This window comes from Misgurnus anguillicaudatus, chromosome 24 (assembly GCF_027580225.2).
Source record: "Misgurnus anguillicaudatus chromosome 24, ASM2758022v2, whole genome shotgun sequence".
NCBI lineage: Eukaryota > Metazoa > Chordata > Actinopteri > Cypriniformes > Cobitidae > Misgurnus > Misgurnus anguillicaudatus.
The window spans coordinates 25,915,541-25,929,985 of record NC_073360.2 but is presented as its reverse complement, the minus strand read 5'-3'; the positions used below and the strand labels follow the sequence as shown (position 1 = coordinate 25,929,985).

At 38.1% G+C, this 14,445-nt stretch overlaps 1 protein-coding gene across 1 annotated transcript in view; it reads left to right on the top strand.

The window, feature by feature from the left end:
* LOC129438189 (galectin-5-like) overlaps window positions 1-13,835 on the top strand; it is a 68,093-nt gene extending 54,258 nt beyond the window's left edge. Inside the window, exons 5-7 of the mRNA XM_055196823.2 lie at window positions 12,285-12,373; window positions 12,459-12,615; window positions 13,238-13,835. Coding sequence (XP_055052798.2) covers window positions 12,285-12,373; window positions 12,459-12,615; window positions 13,238-13,384 — 393 coding nt within the window. The 3' untranslated portion in view covers window positions 13,385-13,835. The remainder of the gene's footprint in view (window positions 1-12,284; window positions 12,374-12,458; window positions 12,616-13,237) is intronic.
* Window positions 13,836-14,445: the final 610 nt, after the last annotated feature.

Here is a 14,445-nt window from a genome sequence, read left to right as displayed (position 1 = left end):
GTCTAATATCTGAGGCAAAAAATATCTTATTGTGATGCCATGCGGGATGTTTGTTCGTCTAAAGATTCCGATCGCATCAATGTGCCTATTGTGACTCCCGGGTATAGCGCCACCAGCAGGCGCCAGGAAGTGTGTCAGTCACAAAGCTGGATTATTTTGAAAGTTCCATGCAATGTTCTTTTAAATACTCCTCCTAGGATTTTCATGCGATTGACACCAAAAGTGGTCACCATGATGCCGAGACATTGTAGATGATAAATTGCGAAGGGATTTTTGATATCTCAAACGCTGTTCCCATGGCAACGCGTCAAACTTTACTTTCATTTTAAAGGCATATTTAAGCCTTTCAGTTCCATACAGTTAACTTTTAAATACTCCTTCTAGGATTTTCATGCGATTTACACGAGAAGTGGTCAACATGATGCATAGACATTGTAGATGATAAATTGCGAAGGGATTTTTGATATCTCGAACGCTGTTCCCATGGCAATGCATCAAACTTTACTTTCATTTTTACACATATTTAAGGCTGACAGTTACATGCTGTGAACCTTTAAATACTCCTCGTATGGGATTCATGCGATTGACACCAGAAGTGGTCAAGATGATGCCGAGACATTGTAGATGATAAATTGCGAAGGAATTTTTGACATCTCGAACGCTGTTCCCATGGCAATGCGTCAAACTTTACTTTAATTTCAGGCATGTTTAAGGCTCTTGGCGTGCTTAGTTGAACTTTAAATTTGGCACACACATCAGAGTTTTCGGCTGTTAAGTGTTGACAAAAAGGTCAGATAAAGGCGTGTCTCTTAAGTGGCTCACTAGTGCACCTGTTTGTCTAAAATGTGGGGTTTCTTTTACCTACAGTCCCCAAATGGCTCAGAAACAACATTAAATAGCCCACTGATATTTTACCCACTTGATGCCCTTGCCCACCGTGCATCGTTTTCTCGGACGCACCGTGTAGCGGTAAAAAAACGTGCGAGGGCCCGCCATTGCTGCTTGCAGCTATATTTAGGGGTCAAGCCCCGAAGGGGCGTAGAACCCTATTGTATTTGTTAGTTTTCTTAATTTTATTATTATTTAGGGGTCAAGCCCCGAAGGGGCGTAGAACCCTATTGTATTTGTTAGTTTTCTTATTATTAGGGGTCAAGCCCCGAAGGGGCGTAGAACCCTATTGTATTTGTTAGTTTTCTTAATTTTATTATTATTATTAGTTATTCTTCTTCCGCCATTGCGGTCTATGGCAGCCCATAGAACCGTACGTAGGAAAGTTATGAAATTTGGCACACTGATAAACGACAGTCCAATGTGTCCCCACAGCAAATTTGGAGTCTCTATATCTAACCCACTAGCGCCACCAACAGTCCAAAATTGCACTTATGTTTTTGCCTATAACTTCTGACCCGTACGTCCTAGAAATTAAATTCTTGTTTCCTCTGATTCCTTGGCTCAAGACGATTCGATTGGACCCTATGACGTCATTTTCCGTCATGAAAATTTTCCCGCCATTTTTAAATATTCATAAAACCTACTTTTGCGAACTCGTCCTAGAGCTTTTGCCGGATTGCCTTGAAAATCGGTATGCACCATCTAGAGACACTCAAGGCAAAAAGTTATTAAAAGAATTTTGATAAACCAATCCGTTGTCGTATAGCGCGTCAACAAATTTTACGTAGAGCTCAAAAAAACGGATTTGAGGCTGTATCTTCGCCAAACTTAAGCCTATTGACACGATACTTTGTATTTGTGATGCCAGTCAGGAACTAAGGGTGCATGCAGAGTTTCGTCACAGCGCCACCTAGTGGTCAGACTTATGTTTTACATGCCTATAACTTTGGCTCCGATTGACATATTTTCACAGGACTTGTTTCCTTTGAGTTCTAAATAGTTGCCGAGTCCAACGATACCAAACATACCCGAATTCGCCTTACGGTTAACCCTGCGCAGCAAAATAGCACTTAAGAAACACGCGTAAATATCTCCGCGAACGTTTTTCCGATCGACTCGAAAACACCATAGGAAGAAACTAACCTTACCTTCTGAACAAAAAGTTCTATTGGCGTTATATTAAAATTTTCATCAGAAATGGCCGAAAATTGCAAAAAACGAAAAATTACCTTCAAATTTTGTGTTTTTTACACATAAATGGTTGTAACTTTGTAACGAAAAGAGATTTTTTCACCAGATTTGATACGATGATGCATGAGCACATTCTGAGGCCACACAAAAAAAATTGTATGCTTGCACCACTAGATGGCCTTATAATTGAACAAAACCTTTGATAACAAGCCAGCCCTATGGTCATACAACTGTTTCTTAACTAAACTAAAGTGTATAGTCATAAAACTAGCTAGATGTAACACAATCATGACCTGATGTTGCATGCACAATTTTTTCATTGCGCCACCTACTGGTTTTGAGATGGAATATGGTATTTTTGCCTAAAACTACTGCAACAACACATCTAAAACCATGAGTCATCATGGATTATTCCTTTCATGGCTTTGACTATAATCACTGGTGGTTGCCAATTTACTCCCTAGCAACCATTGAGAATACCTTATCAACCGTTTTTGCAAAAGCTATATCTCTGCATCAGAACATCGTAGAGACATGGGGATGGTCTCTTTTGACTAATTAAACTTGTTGTAACATGATGTGACAACTGCAAACACCACTCACATGTCCTTCAGTGTTCTAATGTTCCATGATTGTCAATAACAGAAGGACGATTGCAGTAGACAAGAACTTAGATTAATTTTGTTGATAACTTTTTTGTTTTTTCATCTAAAATTATTAGATTTACCTAGGTTCTTCAATCTGCTTATCCAATCTCAATTTTACATCCTTTTGTGCCCTTTTCGGCTTGACCCCGGCATTGCTGCTTGCAGCTATATTTATTATTAGTTATTCTTCTTCTTCTTCTTCCGCCATTGCGGTCTATGGCAGCCCATAGAACCGTACGTAGGAAAGTTATGAAATTTGGCACACTGATAGAGGACAGTCCAATGTGTCCCCACAGCAAATTTGGAGTCTCTATGTCTAACCCGCTAGCGCCACCAACAGTCCAAAGTTGCACTTATGTTTTTGCTTATAACTTCTGATCCGTAAGCCCTAGAAACAAAATTATTGCTTTCTCTTATTCATTGGCTCAAGACGATTCGATTGGACCCTATGGCGTCTTTTTTCGACATGAAAATTTTCCGCCATTTTGAATTATTCGTAAAACCTACTTTTTCGAACTCGTCCTAGAGCTTTTGTCCAATTGCCACGAAAATTGGTATGTATCATCTTGAGACACTTAAGGCAAAAAGTTATCAAAAGAATTTCGATACACCAATCCGTTGTCGTATACCGCCTTAACGAATTTTACGTAGAGCGCAAAAAAACAGATTTTAGGCTGTATCTTCGTCAAACTTAGGCCTATTGACACGACACTTGGTACTTGAGATGCCAGTCAGGAACCGAGGGTGCATGCATAGTTTCGTTGCAGCGCCACCTAGTGGCCAGAGAAATGATTTATACACCTATAACTTTGGCTCCGATTGACGTATTTTCATGGGACTTGCTTCTTTGGAGTTCTGAATAGTTGCCGAGTCAAACGATACCAAACATGCCAGAATTCGCCTTACGATTAACCCTGCGCAGCAAAATAGCGCTTAAAAAACACGCGTGAATATCTCCGCGAACGTTTTTCCGATCGACTCGAAAACACCATAGGAAGAAACTAACCTTACCTTCTGAACAAAAAGTTTTATTGGTGTTATATTAAAATTTTCATCAGAAATGGCCGAAAATTGCAAAAAACGAAAAATTACCTTCAAATTTTGTGTTTTTTACACATAAATGGTTGTAACTTCGTAACGAAAAGAGATTTTTTCACCAGATTTGATACGCTGATGCATGAGCACATTCTGAGGCTACACAAAAAAAATTGTATGCTTGCACCACTAGATGGCCTTATAATTGAACAAAACCTTTGATAACAAGCCAGCCCTATGGTCATACAACTGTTTCTTCACTAAACTAAAGTGTATAGACATAAAACTAGCTAGATGTAAAACAATCATGACCTGATGTTGCATGCACAATTTTGTCATTGCGCGACCTACTGGTTTTGAGATAGAATATGGTATTTTTGCCTAAAACTATTGCAACAACACATCTAAAACCATGAGTCATCATGGATTATTCCTTTCATGGCTTTGACTATAATCACTGGTGTTTGCCAATTCACTCCCCAGCAACCATTGAGAATACCTTATCAACCGTTTTTGTAAAAGCTATATCTCTGCATCACAACATCGTAGAGACACGGGGATGGTCTCGTTTGATTAATTAAACTTGTTGTAACATGATGTGACCCATGTTTTGCAACTGCAAACACCACGCACATGCCCTTCAGTGCTCTAATGTTCCATGATTGTCAATAACAGAAGGACGATTGCAGTAGTCAAGAACTTAAATTATTTTTGTTGATTACTTTTTTGTTTTTTCATCTAAAATTATTAGGTTTACCTAGGTTCTTCAATCTGCTTATCCAATCTCAATTTTACATCCTTTTGTGCCCTTTTCGGCTTGACCCCGGCATTGCTGCTTGCAGCTATATTGGCAATTGTTTCTGTTAGTAAATTTTTCTTCTTCCGCCATTGCGGTCTATGGCAGCCCATAGGACCGTACGTAGGAAAGTTATGAAATTTGGCACACTGATAAAGGACAGTCCAAATAATATCCATAGCAATTTTGGAGTCTCTATCTCAAACCCGCTAGCGCCACCAACAGCTCAAAGTTGCACTTACGTTTTTGCTTATAACTTCTGATCCGTAAGTCCTAGAAACAAAATTCTTGTTTCTTCTAATTGCTTGGCTCAAGACGATTCGATTAGACTATATGACGTCATTTTTCGTCATGAAAATTTTTCCGCCATTTTGAATTATTCGTAAAACCTACTTTTGCGAACTCGTCCTAGAGTTTTTACCCGATTGCCACGAAAATCGGTATGCAGCATCTAGAGACACTCATGGCAAAAAGTTATCAAAAGAATTTTGATACAGCAATCCGTTGTCATATACCAACTTAACGAATTTCACGTAGAGCTCAAAATAACAGATTTTAGCCTGTATCTTCGTTAAACTTAGGACTATTGACACGACACTTGGTACTTGTGATGCCAGTCAGGAACTGAGGGTGCATGCACAGTGTCGTTGCAGCGCCACCTAGTGGCCAGACGAATGTTTTATACGCCTAGAACTTTGGCTGTGAGCAACTTTTTTTCACGGGACTTATTTTCTTGGAGTTATGAATAGCTGCCGAGTCCAACGATACCAAACATGCCAGAATTCGCCTTACGGTTAACCCTGGGAGCAAAATAGCGCTTAAAAAACACGCCTGAATATCTCCGCGAGCGTTTTTCCGATCGACTCGAAAACACCATAGGAAGAAACTAACCTTACCTTCTGAACAAAAAGTTCTATAGGCATTATATTATAATTTCCATCAGAAATGGCCGAAAATTGCAAAAAACGAAAAATTACCTTTAAATTTTGTGTTTTTTACATATAAATGTTTATAACTTCGCAACGAAACCATATTTTTTCACCAGATTTGATACACTGATGTATGAGCACATTCTGAGGCCACACAAAAAAAATTGTATGCCTGCACCACTAGGTGGCCCTATAATTAAACAAAATCTTTCATATCAAGCAAGCCCTATGGTGATACAACTATTTTATAGCTAAACTAAAGTGTATAGTCATGAAACTAGCTAGATGTAACGCAGTCATGACTTAAGGTTGCATGCACAGTTTTGTCATAGCGCCACCTACTGATTTTAAGATAGAAAATGGCTATTTTTGCCTAAAACTACTGCAACAACACATCTAAAACCATGAGTCTTCATGGATTATTCCTTGATTATTCCTCCATGGCTTGGAGTATAATTATTTGTGGTTGCCAATTCAATCCCTAGCAACCAATGACAATACCTTATCAACCGTTTTTTTGCAAGAGCTTTTTCTCTGCATCAGAACATTGTAAAGACATGGGGATGGTCTCTTTTGACTCATTTAACTTGTTGTAACATGTTGTGAACCATGTTTTGCCACTGCAAACATCACTCACGTGTCTTTCAGTGCTCTAATGTTCCATGATTGTCAATAACAGAAGGACAATTGCAGTAGACAAGAACATAGATTATTTTTGTTGCTTACTTTTGCGTTCTTCATCTGAAATCATTAGGTTTACCTAGGTTCTTCAATCTGCTTATCCAATCTCAATTTTACATCCTTTTGTGCCCTTTTCGGCTTGACCCCGGTATTGCTGCTTGCAGCTATATTTAGGGGTCAAGCCCCGAAGGGGCGTAGAACCCTATTGTTATTGTTAGTTTTCTTATTATTATTATTATTATTATTATTATTATTTTTCTTCCTAGTTCTTCCGCCGAAAGTCAATGGCGGCCCATAGAACCGTACTTAGGAAAGTTATGAAATTTGGCACACATGTAGAGGACAGTCTCAGAAGTTACTATAGCAACTTTGGTGTGTCTGACTCAAACCCTCTAGCGCCACCAACAGTCCAAAAATCCACTTATGTTCATGCTCATAACTTCTGACCCGTGAGTCCTAGAAACTAAATTCTTGTTTTCTCTGAATCTTTGGCTCATGATGATTCAAATGCACACATTGATGTCATTTGTGTCATGCACATCTTTCCGCCATTTTGAATTTTCCGTAAAACCTACTTTTTCGAACTCCTCCTAGAGCGTTTGTCCGATTTGCATGTCCTTTGGTATCTAGCATCTATAGACACCCCTGACAAAAAGTTATCAAAAGCTTTTTGATAGACCAATGCGTTCTTGTATACCGTGACAACATATACGGCGGCGAGCACACCAAAACGGACGTGAGGCCGTATCTTCGCAACACTTTGGTGTATCGACACGAAAGTTGGTATATGTCATTACAGTCATGACCTGAGGGTGCCTGCAACGTTTCGTCACAGCGCCACCTAGTGGTCACGAGATTCGAAAAATGCCTATTTTCGCTTATAACTACTTCAAACTTGAGTCTAAAATCATGAAGGTGGTCTTGTTAGATTCCTTGAGGCATGCCGAGTCAAACGATACCAAACGGTTTTCGGTCGGCCATTTTGGGTGTCGGCCATTTTGAATTTTCTCATTAAGTTCAGTATTTCACAAACAGAATGGCGTATCGCTACGAAATTTGGCATGGTTCATCAGAGACATGTTCTGAGCGCACCTATAAATCTTTAGGACGGCGCCACCTAGTGGTCAGGATATGTAAAGAAATTGTTTAAAATCTTTATATCATTTGATTAAATTGCCACACTGACATGAGACTTCACTCTATTGATTCCTTGGCTGGTGCTGAGTCCGACTGTACCAAATATGTCTGAGTCAAACCTACTTCCTGTCGGCCATTTTGAATTATATTGAACACCTACTTTTTCGAACTCCTCTTAGAGTGCGCGTTTGATTGGCTTGATTTTTGGTAGGCATCATCTAGAGACACTCCAGACAAAAAGTTATCAAAAGCTTTTCGGTAGACCTATCCGTTGTCGTATAACGCATCAAAGAATGCGAGGGCGAGCACGCCAAAATGTGTTTGAGCCTGTATCTTCGCAAAACTTTTGCGTATTGATATGAGACTTGGTATATGTCATAACAGTGATGATGTAAGGGTGCATGCACCGTTTCGTCACAGCGCCCCCTAGTGGTCACGAGATATGAAAATTGACTATTTTTGCTTATAACTACTGCAAGCATGTGTGTAAAATTATGAGAGTGGTTTTGTTATATTTCCTGAAGCATGTCGAGTCAAATGATACCAAATGGTTTTCGGTCGGCCATTTTGGGTGTCGGCCATTTTGATTTTTTCTTTAAGTTAAGTGTTTCATAAACGCAACTACGTATTGTTATGAAACTTGGTATGGTTCATCAGCAACATGTTCTGAAAGCACTTGTAAACTTTTTGGTGCCCCCTAGTGGTCAAAACGATTTGAGGCTATATCTCTGCATCTCTTTGTCGTATTTACACCAAATTTGGTGGGTGTCATCACAATCAAGACCTGAGTCACAATCTATTGTTTTGGTCAGTGCCCCCTAGTGGTCAAGTCCTTTAAGGCTATATCTCTGTATAGCTTTATCGTATTTACACTAAATTTGGTATGTGTCATCACAGTCATGACCTGAGGCACCATCTATTGTTTCAGCACAGTGCCACCTAGTGGTCTCAAGATACAAAAAAATTGCTATTTTTTTCCTAAAACTAATGCAAACTTAGATCTTAAATCATGACAGTCATCACGTATGAATCATTTTTTGCCATGTTTGGCTTGACCCCGGTATCGCTGCTTGCAGCTATATTTATTAGTTATTCTTCTTCCGCCATTGCGGTCTATGGCAGCCCATAGAACCGTACGTAGGAAAGTTATGAAATTTGGCACACTGATAAAGGACAGTCCAAATATTATCCACAGCAAATTTGGAGTCTCTATCTCAAACCCGCTAGCGCCACCAACAGTCCAAAGTTGAACTTATGTTTTTGCTTATAACTTCTGATCCGTAAATCCTAGAAATGAAATTCTTGTTTCCTCTGATTCCTTGGCTCAAGACGATTCGAATGGACCCTATGACGTCATTTTCCGTCATGAAAATTTTTCCACCATTTTGAATTATTCGTAAAACCTACTTTTGCGAACTCGTCCTAGAGCTTTTGGCCGATTTCCACGAAAATTGGTATGCAGCATCTAGAGACACTCATGGCAAAAAGTTATTAAAATAATTTTGATAAACCAATCCGTTGTCGTATAGCGCATCAACGAATTTTACGTAGAGCGCAAAAAAACAGATTTTAGGCTGTATCTTCACCAAACATAGGCCTATTGACACAAATCTTGGTACTTGAGATGCCAGTCAGGAACTGAGGGAGCATGCACAGTTTCGTTGCAGCGCCACCTAGTGGCCAGACGAATGTTTTATAGGCCTATAACTTTGGCTATGATCATCATATTTACAAGGGACTTGTTTCCTTGGAGTTTTGAATAGTTGCCGAGTCCAACGATACCAAACATGCCAGGATTCGCCTTACGGTTAACCCTGTGCGGCAAAATAGCGCTTAAAAAACACGCGCAAATATCTCCGCGACCGTAATTCTGATCGACTCAAAAACACCATAAGAAGAAACTAACCTTACCTTCTGAACAAAAAGTTCTATTGGCGTTATATTAAAATTTTCATCAGAAATGGCCGAAAATTGCAAAAAACGAAAAATTACCTTTAAATTTTGTATTTTTTACACATAAATGGTTATAACTTCGCAACGAAAAGAGATTTTTTCACCAGATTTGATACGCTGATGTACGACCACAGTTTGAGGCTACACAAAAAAAATTGCTTGCTTGCACCACTAGGTGGCGTTATAATTGAACAAAAACTGTGATATCAAGCCAGCCCTATGGTCATACAACTGTTTCTTCACTAAACTAAAGTGTATAGTCATAAAACTAGCTCAATGTAACGTAATCATGACCTGAAGTTGCATGCACAATTTTGTCACAGCGCCACCTAGTGGTTTTGAGATAGAAAATTGTAATTTTTGCCTAAAACTACTGCAACAAACACATCTAAAACCACAAGTCATCATGGATTATTCATTTCATGGCTTGGATTATAATCACTGGTGGATGTCAATTTACTGTCTAGCAACCAATGAGAATACCTTATCAACTGTTTTTGCAAGAGCTATATCTCTTCATCAGAACAGCGTAGAGACATGGGGGTGGGCTCTTTCGACTCATTAACACCACAGTAACATTTTGTGAGCTGAGTATTACCACTGCAATTTCCTTCAGTGTTCTAGTTGTCAATGCTCCTCAAGACGTGAGGGAGAGATTTCACTGAATTAGAACACAGCTTTTTTGCTGATTACCGTTATATTAATTTGTCTGAAATCAGGAGGTTTTGCTAGGTTTTTTAAACTGCTCATCCGGACTCAAGTTTACCTTCTTCTGTGCCCTTTTTGGCTTGACCCCGGTATCGCTGCTTGCAGCTATATTTATTATTATTTTTTTTTTTTTTATTTTTTTTTCAACACTTTTGGGAATTTTGAGTGCCTTAACATACTCGAAAACTCTTGAAATTTGGCACAGACGTCAGAGTCGTCCGTCATCGCAGAAAACCAAAGGCTGGAACACGGGCGTGGCAGGGGGGCTCTGTAGCGCCCCCTGTAAGGAAAAAAAAACATTGGTGCACAGATCGGACAAACATGTACGCACATGTACGAAAGTTGGTACGCATATAGATCTCATCGACCCGAACAACTTTCGTACTCTAACATATTAGCTCTGCCCAACAGGAAGTCGGCCATTTTGGATTGTTCAAAAAATGCATGCGTTGAACTTTTAAATACTCCTCCTAGAGGATGAATGCGATTGACACCAAAAGTGGTGAACATGATGTCGAGACATTGTACTTGCTAAATTGCGAAGGGATTTTTGATATCTCGAACGGTTCCGCCATGGCGAAGCGATGAATTCATAGCGAATTCAGAGAAACAGGAAGTGTCTAATATATGAGGCAAAAAATATCTTATTGTGATGCCATGCGGGATGTTTGTTCGTCTAAAGATTCCGATCGCATCGATGTGCCTATTGTGACTCCCGGGTATAGCGCCACCACCAGGCGCCAGGAAGTGTGTCAGTCACAAAGGTGATTTTTTTTCACAGTTCCATGCAATGTTCTTTTAAATACTCCTTCTAGGATTTTCATGCGATTGTTACCAAAAGTGGTCAACATGATGCCGAGACATTGTAGATGATAAATTGCGAAGGGATTTTTGATATCTCAAAAGCTGTTCCCATGGCAACACGTCAAACTTTACTTTCATTTTAAAGGCATATTTAAGCCTTTTAGTTGCATGCAGTTAACTTTTAAATACTCGTCCTAGGATTTTCATGCGTTTGACACGAGAAGTGGTCGTCATGATGCCGAGACATTGTAGATGATAAATTGTGAAGGGATTTTTGATATCTCAAACGCTGTTCCCATGGCAACCTGTCAAACTTTACTTTCGTTTTTAAGGCATATTTAAACCTTACATCTGCATGCGGAAACTTTTAAATACTCCTCCTGAGGAAATAATGTGATTGACTCCAGAAGTGGTCAACATAATGGTGAGACATTGTAGATGATAAATTGCGTAGGAATTTTTGATATCTCAAACGCTGTTCCCATGGCAACGCATCAAACTTTGCTTTCACTTTCCAGCATATTTAAGGCTGACTGTTACATGCTGTGACCCTTTAAATACTCCTCGTATGCGATTCATGCGATTGACACGAGAAGTGGTCAACATGATGCCGAGACATTGTAGATGATAAATTGTGAAGGAATTTTTGACATCTCGAACGCTGTTCCCATGGCAACGCGTCAAACGTTACTTTAATTTCAGGCATGTTTAAGGCTCTTGGCGTGCTTAGTTGAACTTTAAATTTGGCACACACATGAGAGTTTTCGACTGTTAAGTGTTGACAAAAACGTCAGATAAAGGCGTGTCTATTTAGTGGCTGACTAGCACCCCCGTTTGTCTAAAATATGGGGTCTCTTTTACCTACAGTACCTAAATGGGTCAGTAGCCACATGAAATAGTCCACTGATATTTACCCACTTGATGCACATGCCCACCGTGCATCGTTTTCTCGGAGGCACCGTGTAGCGGTAAAAAAACGTGCGAGGGCCCGCCATTGCTGCTTGCAGCTATATTTACAAATTAAATTATAAAGTGTTGGTGTAGTATTTAAGCTTAACTCATCTAAGCTTCTTGACATTACATTAACCACAGGCTGTTGATAACTTGTAATTTAAGGTTAATTTTTAACACTGCTGGAGGAAGTCAGTTTAATAAACCTAAATGCCATATGGGTTATTTAGGTTTGTAATGCTTTCTTTTAGTTTTCTCTACTAATTCCTTTAGCTTATAAATCTATGCTGACCAGTAAAATGATTTATCACTGCCATTATCTTGTTTAAGGAATTTCACAATTAAATTTTTTGTGTCAGTTTTTTGGTCAATTTCATCATATACAGTTTTTAATGATGTGGACATATAGAATTAAATTGTATTAAATAATTTGTATTTCCATATAAATGTATCCAATTATCCAATATAAAAATGTTCTGCTTTATGTTTGTAGACTGGGCACTTTAATGTACTATTTTACACTCTTTAATAATATCTTAAAATGTTTTAACCCACATGTAGACGGTCCCATACAAAACGATAATCAACGGTGGATTATATCCTGGCAAAAACATTCTCATCCAAGGAATTATTAACCCTAATGCTAATAGGTTTGACACTATTAACATTTTCAATATTCTGTCATCCTTAAGGTGTAAAAATGAAGATTACTGAACTTTGGCTTTTCTTTATCAGAGTAGCGTTTAACCTGTGTCACAGAACTGGGATTGCATTGCACTACAATCCTCGATTTGATGAGAATGTGGTTGTTCGAAACAGCCATAAGATGGAGAAGTGGGATACAGAGGAACGGTTTGGAGGCATGCCATTTCAAAGAGGACAACCTTTTCAGGTAGACAAATAAACATCTTTGTTATTTCTGAACAGATATTTTTTTTTAAATGGTCATATGACACATATTTTTTATATTGCTTTGTTACATGTTTGACAAAACTCTTAATGACTTTGGTCTTTATAATTTTTGTTAAGATTTATCAGCTCAGTTTTCCAGACAACCTAGTCACAGACTAAAATGTGTGTTTGAGCTGTCTTATCTGAAAAATCCAACACAATCTCATGGCAATTCGTTTGTGTTTTACAAGGTTTTTTTATAAAAAAGTGACCACACTTGTACCCTTTTGTACGATTTGCTTTTGCTCCTGTGATGTTGGGGTTAGGGGTGGGGTTTCATTATAGGGGTACGTTTTTTGTACGCTTCACTTCGTACAAATTCATACGATTTAACCAACTCATAAAATACGTATGAATTCCCGTGAAATCAGGCTGGACATATCTTAAAATATATCAGTGCCATTGTTTTGTCTCAAGATGCACACAGTAATGTTTTTGTTACATTTATAAAAGCTACTTATTTAACTAAGGCCTAGTTCTGTCATAATCCATGCCCTGTCTATGAAACCGGTCCATTTTGTGATATAAGAAAAATCATTTACATTGTGTTTTGTATGTTTCAGGTCACCATCACTTGCAATCCCCATCATTACAATGTGTTTGTCAATGGCCAACAAGCACACACTTTCAATTACCGTTACACAAATCTGCATGAGATTGATATTTTGGAGGTTTGTGGGGATGTACAGTTAACTTTTGTGCAGGTTTAACACAGATTTCCTTTTTGATAAATCACCATAAACCATGTTTTTAGCTAAATTATGTTTGACAATTACGTATACAAGGTATATTCATCCTGGCTACTCTTATGCTAATTAAATGAACATTTATAAAAAATGTGTAAAGTGTAAGCATGTACACCTGTAGACAATAGTTATTTTGACAACAGTAACAATTTATTCAGTATTTTCATTAGGGGATCACTGTGGCTTTTTTAAAGCAAGTTAATATAATGTTTATAAGGTTAACCAATAAAGTTAATTTAGAAAAAATTGCTGTTAGTTTTCTTTGTATGTTATGATTTGAGTATTTTTACTGTTTAAATTTGAAAGCCGAGGCAATGACACATTTCATCAAATAATTTTTAAGATTTAACAACATTAATTCCATGCTATGTTTTATTTTATTTAAGTTAAGATACAGATTTTTTGAGGCCAAGTTTGCTGATGTTGATACTGATATCGAAATATATGAAATATACTTATATACTAAACAATTCTTTCTGGTTCTCGAATCTGATTGGCTAAGATCCCTTCCCAGCCTTGTGTGACATTCTAATATCAGAACTGTAACTGTTTGTATTATTCCGTAACCTACTGGTCATTTTAGAATTAGTAAGTAGTGATGGGAGAAACGAAGCTTTTCAAAGCTTCGAATCAATTGAACCAATTGCTTCGAAAATTGATTCAGTTTTTTTAAAGCATTTGAAACATCACACACGCTGGCGACACCTGCTGTTCAAAATAGTGTAAAAGCACTGTCCAAAATCTGTCCAAACATTTTACACTTCTTTTTACAAAATAATAGCAAGATTTGTATTAAAATATGTTTAAAAAATGATTTAACTTAATTAAGACATAATTAAAAGTGTATTATGTGTTTTTAGTTTTATTTAGGGCAAACAAACCATTAAAACTAACTCCCCTTTTAATTATGCAGAATTTTGTCATTATCTGTCTATAAATAAAAAGTAAATGTCACAAGGTGACAATCTTTTTTTTCTTTTGGGCGGAACCAAAATTATGGAAGTCCGGTAAGCGCCGCGAGCGGG